Here is an 8,849-nt window from a genome sequence, read left to right on the forward strand (position 1 = left end):
GCTATCTGAGAGGCTGAGACAGGAGAATCACTTGAATCTGGTAGGTGGAGGTTGCAGTGAGCCAACATGGCACCACTGCACTCCAGGCTGAGGGACAGAGTGAGATGCTGCCTCAAAAAAAAAAAAAAAAAAAAAAAAAAAAAAAAGAGGAAGAACTGGAAATGCTTCTTATAAGGGGATATTTTAAAGTCACTCTCCAAAATCCAGGTTGTTTTTGGCCCTTACCTGAATAGATATCAAACTGTACGAGGCAAATCATCCTCTTATAAGCATTAGAAATAAAGTTTGTTGTCACTGAGCTTTTAAAAGCAAGTAAAAGTGTGCTCATACTTCAGATAAATATATACAAAAAGCATGATAATGTCCTATTTGAGTATTCCTAGAAATGAGTAGAAACTTGTCCTCAGCCATTCACTTGAGGTCGCTAAGAAAAAGTAATTGATCTACTGAGACTTACCTGCTAGAATTTAAATAATACTTAAGTTAGTTATTAGCAGTGAGAACTTTGCCTTAAGGGGGCAGAGAGATGGGAGGGGAGGGAAATTGGGTAGGATGGGTGGTGCTTCCCATTTCTCTTCTGTCTGTGGCTGCACAGCTGGAACTGATTTTACCTCCTTTGTCCCGAACTTTAATTATTTGTTCCCTGTTACAGTTCCCTGGTGTTAAAACCAAGTTTTAACTTGCAGAATATGTTTTTCTACCCTTCTTGTTATGTGGTGGGAAACACATCTCTTTTTCTAGTTTTTAAAAGAAACATCCCCAGAGTCATATCAAAGTTTCAACATTTACATGATATTCTTAATTTCTCCAAGGCCTCTATCTTTACTTAGTGACCTCCTTTCCAAATTTTATGTCTTGGGCTCTGACCTTAACCTGCCAATGATTTAAGTCTTGAGACGCAGTGGGCTGCAAGGGAAGAAACGTGTTGGCAAATTTAGCAGCTCCTGGGGTTGCACGATGGATGCAAACTTGGTAAACTAGGGCCATGAGCAAGTCATTAAAACACGTGACTTTTAAATCCCAAAAGTTAGAATGGGTGAGATGTATTTCATCATAACACATGATGTTATTCTCTATATGAAAATTAAGTATTGCATGGTGCTTTTAAAAAAGGGCTCATAGCCAGTTGCAAATTGTTGCTCTAGTATTCTTCCCTAAGAAGAGGGCTAACTTTTGTTTTAAGAAGTTTTTGGTGGGTCTGGTAACCATTTTCCAAGTCCATATGGCTTTGGTTAATCTCTATTCTGTTCCCACCACTTCTGTTTCCCTGCTCCACTCATATACACAAAACGGATTTTATTGATTCATCAAATTCTAGGAGATATTTCCAGTAGTACTATGTATTTAAATGGGCTTTACTTTTTCAGCATTTATTGAGAAAGGAATATTAATGCTTAATTCCACCATCACCTACCTAACTTGCACATATTTGTGTTGTATGTTGAACCACATGAAGAACCTACAGGGGAATAAACTGGGCTGTGCTAACAGGTAATAGCCTATCTTTTCTTTTGACTTGCACAAATTGAGAAATATTGCCTGTGGCAAACATAATGGAAAACTGCATTTTTAATGCTCACACACACTCATTTCTTTAAAAAGAAAGTGGCTGAATATTCTTAAAAATAAAACTTCCCAAAGTACCCAGATTGGCATGGGACACAGAAAAGGAGAGGATTTTTGGCTTTCAGAATAAAGATTTGAAGCTGAATCAGGTTAGGCAGAGATGTTAAGGTTGACTGATGAGTACAGTGTTGGGCCTGAAAATGCGAAAGAAATATAATATTTTACTCCTTTTCTGCCAAACCTTTGGTTCTTCCTAAAGAAAAATGGTTGTGACCTTGATGATCAGGGAACTTTTGAGTTGTATGAAGTCTCATAATCTTTGTATTTAATTTGATGGCCTGTGTAGAAGTTAACTAATAGGAGTTTTTTGATGGTAAAAGAACTTTTAACTTATTTTAAAATCCTTTCATTTCAGATATTTTTAAATACCACCTTTCCATTCTATTTCTCCTGTTTGAAGAAAGGCATTCTCCTTAAGAATTAAGTTCACATTTATATGAGTTGTCATTTCAGTTTACCCAGCAGTTTAGAGTTAAAATGAGACGTCATGCTAATTGCAAAGAACAGAACAGGTTGACTGCATTAGCAAAAGCAAACTAAGTTGCATGGGAAGGAAAATGAAAATCACTTTCTAAATGCTGGAGTGAGAACATTTAAATTGATATGTCTTGTCGTATTTCTTCAATAGCAGCTTATATTACCTCTCTTCAAGGCGTATTTTAAGTGGACTTGTAAGGGTAGCTTGAATGTAAACTAGTAAGGGACCCAGTTGTTGAGGCGTGGCAGCAGAATCAGGAGTGTGCCGCTCTGTGGGAGCAAGGCCATGCTGTCCATGAGCAGAGCATGCTGCAGTGTCTTAGTCCTTCAGTCAAAAGTCGGCTTTAAGCCTTTCATTACACAGTGAGTGCACAGCATTGTATCGGTTAACTCTTGATTAAGAAATTACCCCCACATTTTGTGACTAATACAACGTTAATGATTCCACAGTTTCTGTGGATCAGGAATCCAGGTGCAGGTTAGCCGGATCCTTTGAGTCTCTCCCAAGGCAATGGTCATCTCAAGGCTCAGTGAAAGGATTCACTTTCCAGCTCACTCACCCGACTGTTAGCCAAGTCAGTTCCTTGCAGATTGTTGAGCTATAACATCAGTTCCTTGTACCTCTTGGCTGGATGTCTCCCTTAGTTTCTTGGTACATATTTCTCTCCACTGGAAATCTCACAGTATGGTACCTTGCTTCATAAGCAAGAGAGAGAGTGTGTTCACTAGAAGTAAGGCACAGTCTTTTGTAACATGATCAAAATGACAACCCATCACTTTTGCTGTGTTCTACTCATTAGAAGCAAGTTAATAGGTTCAGCCCCCTCTCAAGGGGTGGGGGATTATACAAAGGCCTGCCTACAGGAAAGTGGGGATCATTGGGAGCCATGTCAGAAGCTGCCTGCCACAAGCATGATGGCAGTACCTGAAGGGATGTGTTCTCTGCTATGTCTGAATGATAGACCTATGGTGAATTGTGGTGTGAATGTTACATAGATTTGTAATACTAAATATAACTTTCAGAACTACTGATTTGGAGGCACTGAATATGGTCACCTTTCTCTACCAAATTGGCTAAGTGCTGAGTCATGCTCACCTGAACCCCAGGAAACCAAGATTTTTGGGAAGGCTGAAGTTAGAGCCCCTGTCTGAGGTCATGGAGCAGAGAAAAAGGAAGGGGCCCTCGTGGCCTTATTAGCATGGTACCGTAAACACAGAGAACCAAAGAGTCTCTAGCTTGTATTTCATTATGTGTTATAAGGTTTTGATTGGTACTTTGCAGCTCATTTGGGGGAAGGGACTCTATGGATTGATTTGTAAAGTTGCTATTAAGATAATGGAATGGCGGGTTGTGCTTGTTTTAATTGTCCCCATGTCCCTACTCCTAACCTTCTGACTCCAGATATACAGTTTAAGCAGTGAACTGTTTAAATGGATGTGAATTTGCATTCTGTGGCAACTGTTTAAGACATTTCTCATTTTAAGTAGAAAAATTCTATTAGAAATTCCATGTATCTTTCGAGGAAGATTTCAGGTCTAGATTTTTTTCAGCTGTTTGCAAGTCAGTGCATCTTTTTGGTGCCAAAGCTCTGATTTGGAAATTTAGGGATAAAATGTCTTCTGTCCCAGTTGCTGCTGGTTAGCTTCTGGAGGACCTGGGAAGCCTCTGATAAACGTGTCTGGGGCGCACTCTTTCTCCCTGCCCAAAGCTTTGCTGGCTCTTCACATAAACCTTGGTTGTTACATGGGTCCCTCCAGCCACCCTGAACTGTGGTTCATATTTATGTCCCAGCTTGAAGAAGCACACCACAAAGGCAGGGACAGTTTGAAATCTTATATATCTTCTTCGCATACATAGCACCTAATAAAGAAGCTGGTGCATAGTAGGCATTTTATTGTATTTATTTAATTTTGATACAGAGTCTAGCTCTGTGGCTAAGCTGGAGTTCAGTGGCTCAGTCTCAGCTCACTGCAACCTCTGCCTCCTGGGCTCAAGAAATTCTCATGCCTCTCGAGTAGCTGGGATTTACAAGTGTGCACCACCGAGTCTGGCTAATTTTTGTATTTTTAGTAGAGACAGGTTTTTTGCCAAGTTGGCCAGGCTGGACTCGAACTCCTAGCCTCACTCAAGTGATCTACCAGCCTCAGCCTCCCACAGTGTTGGGATTACTGGCATGAACCACTGCACCCAGCCCATAGTAGGCATTTTAAAAGCATTTGAAATGATACATAAAGCTGCAGTAATATGTAATGCATTTTTATAATTATTCACTATCAACTTTCGATGTTGACTGTTTTCTAAGGAAAGCAGTACAAGAAGTTGTATAGACAGAGAATATAAATTATGTATATACAAATAGTTACATATTTACTTTTAACTAATATAAAGTTGGTCATGATAAAGTGATGTATCTCTCGAACCATAAGGGTTAATACTACCTACCTCCTGACAAAAGCTAGGCATGTTTTAAGATTTTACTCCCTCATTTCCATCCTCAGCTTTATCTATTGCTCATAAGTTGATCCTGAGATTTTTCTTTGTAAGTTTATTAGTGGGAGTATTATATGTTTCAATTCCTCTGTTATGTTTTGTTTTTAGTGCTCAGTCCTCTGCTTTTTGTTTACTTGTGATTAGTAATGCACTTTTGTATTACCTTATATATTCAGATATTACTAATAATTAATCATCTGTGTTTTTAAGTTGGTGTAAAAGCATCTTACATTTGTCAGCCAAGAAGTGTGGAGTGAAAGAATGTTGAGCATAACATAGAGGACATCCACACTCTCACTTTATTAAACTTTTCATTTAAAAAATGGAGTTTTGCTACTATATGGAAAAGGTTTTTATCTTTTTGGATTTTGTTTTTGTTTTACAAAGTGATAAATAAGAAACCCAGGTTATACTGACCTAGTAAGGCGCACATCTTAGGTTAGCGCTAAGGAGTTTGCTCCTTGAGCTCAGGCTAGAGATGACAGTGTCAGTCCATGGCATGCAATCTGTGCTGTGTACTCACATATCACATGGTATGCTAATATTCTTTGTTCATAAATTTTTCTAAAGATTAGAGCATAATAGTCAAACAGTATCACAAAGCATCAGTCACATTTCCTGATGATAGGAGATGAGGAAGTAATAGGGCAGGTTGTTAGGGAAGAGAGGTTTTTATTTTATGTATCATGTAAATACAAATGCATTTGATATTTTTAATTCACAGAAGCATGTAGCACATCCAGTGACTAAGGCTGAAGTTCCTCCTTGAGAGCTCGTGAGAGAATTCTCAGGTTTTTTCCTGGATGGCTTATCATTTGCTGTTTAGTTATTCCCATGTTCTCTACAATAATTTTCATGTCCTGGATTTATTTCTCCTAAGTAAAAATCTGAAAGACCTGTACTAAATCCAAGAAGTTCCTCATTAAAACAGTTAAGCATTTGATTCTGTCTTCAGCCTGTTTATTTAGGAGTATCATCTGTAAAGTCAGTTATTTGCATGTAGCAAATCAAATTCACGAGGCTCGAAGTGAGTTCATCTCAGCTTAGAAATTCATAGAACAGCAGTGTGAACTTCCATGTGTCACTTTTTCACACTAACTCTCATGAATAAGACATATACTCCCTCAAGAACCCATGGTTTTCCTAATGAATTGGAGTCACCTGTGAGTGCTGTATTTGTGACATGCACATTTGCAGTTGAGGTCCACAGGAAGGACACCATTTCCTGGATCAAACCACAGAGTGCAAATATTGTGCCCTAAATAACACACTAGTTACTGTAAATGTCAGTAGAGGGAGTTTTTCTGACTTTGATTTAATGAAAGCCTACAGCAAAGCCAGCTGTTAGCACTTCTTAACTGCTTGTCAGAGCAACCAGGGGAGATAGAGAGGACCAAAAACACTTTTTCTTTATACTTTTGTTTTAAAATTAAAGTAGTTTTCAACAGGTGTTGAATAGGGACACTAGGGACCCTATACTGCTTGACATTGTTTAGTTGGCGAATTTAGAAGCTCTCCTCCAGGAGGGTTACTTGGATCCAGAATTACGTAAGGAGATTGTGTAAAATTTGTTTTGAAGTTTGTGTATTGAATCCTCTCACCTGCAAAAGTAGCATTTTTGTGTTCTGGACTCCCCATGAGGAATAATTTAAAAATTAAAAGAGAGAGAAGACACACTAAATGCTGGTCCCTCTCTTTGTCACTTTGGGTATTGCCAAACTAATTGTAAGCCATATGTGATTTGATTGATGTCATCTGCTTTTTCTGAACAAAGAAACCACTTGAAGCAAACAATAGGGAGGAAAGTATGTGACGCTTCTTTCTGTAATTTTTGTCATTTCTAGAATGCATTAGTAAATACATGTGGTTTTTAAGGGCCTTAGTGCCCTTGGAAATTCCTTTGACATTTTGCTGTGGATACAGAGGGGAGATAATCTTTCAACCGTAGGGAAAGTTTACAGTCTTATTATCTTGAAGAGGAGAAGAAAGTTTCTTCCTCAAGTGATTTATAACTTGAAACATGCTGTCATGTTTTGGTAAGCCCACTTTATTAATTCCATCCTTCTCTGTGGCAAATTAAAAAAAATATGTACCATTGCAACACAGTACTTTCTCAATAGCATATTGTACTTATAATAGCATGATGGAAGTTACTGGGCTTGGGTTAGTCATATAGAATGTGGAGCCAAGTTCTGAGTAAAACCTCTAATTGAATTACCTGCAAAGGCACTGACAGACAAGCTTTCAGGACCCACAAAGCTCTGCTTTTGCCAGCAGAAGCAGATCACGTTTAAGTCTGCCTTGTAACCCTCTGTTACTGGTTCGGGCCGGCACTTTCACCTTAGGCCTCCGTTGGGCTGCTTTTCCTGCAGCAGAGGAGTGGCTCTGTGAAAGCAGGAGAGCTCACACATTAGCCTCTCGATTTAGAGAAAATTGATAACAGATCAAGTTAAACAGAAAAGCCTTTGAAATAAAAATCCAAAGTATTTCTTCACAGATTACTCACATTCTTGCATGATTCTTTTATTGCATTGAAAAGAGAAGGTCGGGATATGAAAGTAGCTTTTCTATAGCAGTGAGACCTGAAATGTACTGTTTGTTTTAATTGGGGGGAAGAATTAGAGAAAGTTCCTAATTGTTCAAGTCAGGAAAGAATTTATTGTCGACCATTTCTATGTGAAAATGAAGAGTAATATGTGGTTGTTTTCTTCTTTCTCTCCTGCTCTCTCTCTCTGTGGTATCCACAGCCTCTGCAATCCCAGATAATGGAAGAAGGTCCTGTCTAAAGCTCAAAGTCTTTGTGAGACCAACAAGTAAGTCCCCTAAAATGAGCTTCAGAGGGTGGCTTCATTGCGCATGCTTTATTGTGTGGTCTGGTTCACAGCGGTAAAACTTTTTTTACTGTTAAATCTTGTGTGGTATCTGTTTTGTATATCAACATTCATATTTTAGTTTTCATCATATTTTTTCTCATTCTTCATGATGCTTTTACTTAAGTACACAGCAGTTGCTAACTTGTTGTTTCTTAGACTGTTGTACCTGCAGAACAAATGGGAACAATACTGGCATTTGGAACATGCCATTGATTGTAAAACAATCTTTACATAACTAAAAGAAAAAAAAGGAGAGAAAGAAAAAAAAGAAAGCAATGGGAGTTTAAGGGTGTCTTCACTAACATATTTGGCTGTTATCTCTATTTTTGTTATAGATAGCTGTATGAAAACTATAGGTGTTCATGATCGTGTTTTCGATGTTAACGACAAAGTAGAAAATTCATTAGAACCAGCAGGTTAGTATGCTTAGAGAATCTCTTTTAACAAATGCATCTATTTCTCTGGTGCTTCAGTATTTTTTTCCTTTCTTCCTCTCTGCATGTTTGCATGTTATAGTTGTTCTGCTTTTGCTCATTGCTAGTGATGCTAATATGACTTATATTCTACCTCATTCCTCCAGTATCTTTGTGTAATGCATGTTAGATAAAACAAAACTTTTCTTTTTTGGAATGGGTTTGAGCTAATGCGGTATCTTAATATAGAAGCCCCATCAGAATGCTAAAATCTCACTGCCTTTTACCATATCCTCAGAGCATGCTGGTGAATCACTGTGAATATTAAAGAATCTGTTTTCATATAAGACAGATAACATTTCTATTGTATATGTTTATAAAATTTTCTTTTTTATCTCCAAATCTGTAGATAAAAGTAATAAGACTAGTGCACAAAATAGAAACTAATTCAACATATTTAGTTTTCTCTAGAAATTTACATGCAGCATTGAACTGACCCAAGGAACTTTATTTTATTTCAATATTATTTTTGCTATTGTCAATAGTCATTGGTCTGGAGAAGTATAATCACATTGCCACCACAAACTCACACATCTCTTGCTGCTACAGATGTACCAGTAGCCTGTCGAGCCAAATGTGATCCTTGATTACTGAGGCAAAATAAGTTTGAAGGATAAATAAAATATTTCTACTATTGACTTCCACACTCCCAACGTTTCCCACAACTAAAAAAAAATGAAACCCACAAAAGCACTCATTGAGACATTTAGTCTGTCATATACTATGGATAATAAAAACCTGAAGGGCCGGGCATGGTGGCTCACAGCTGTAATCCCAGCACTTTGGGAGGCCGAGGCAGGTGGAGATTGAGACCATCCTGGCTAACACAGTGAAACTCCGTCTCTACTAAGAATACAAAAACTTATCCGGGTGTGGTGGCACACACCTGTAGTCCCAGCTACGTAGGAG

The 8,849-nt window shown here is 38.2% G+C and overlaps 1 protein-coding gene across 2 annotated transcripts in view; it reads left to right on the forward strand.

Moving 5' to 3' along the window:
• EFNA5 (ephrin A5) overlaps positions 1 to 8,849 on the forward strand; it is a 286,954-nt gene that overhangs the window by 267,829 nt on the left and 10,276 nt on the right. Inside the window, exons 3-4 of one of the 2 annotated variants that reach the window (XM_032275007.1) lie at positions 7,342 to 7,407; positions 7,803 to 7,883. In XM_032275007.1, the coding sequence (XP_032130898.1) occupies positions 7,342 to 7,407; positions 7,803 to 7,883 (147 nt within the window). The remainder of the gene's footprint in view (positions 1 to 7,341; positions 7,408 to 7,802; positions 7,884 to 8,849) is intronic. The other variant, XM_032275018.1, reaches the window with a different exon arrangement.

The sequence above is a fragment of the Sapajus apella genome, unplaced genomic scaffold (genome assembly GCF_009761245.1).
Source record: "Sapajus apella isolate SASKATOON/1434 unplaced genomic scaffold, GSC_monkey_1.0 scaffold1, whole genome shotgun sequence".
In the NCBI taxonomy this organism is placed as follows: domain Eukaryota; kingdom Metazoa; phylum Chordata; class Mammalia; order Primates; family Cebidae; genus Sapajus; species Sapajus apella.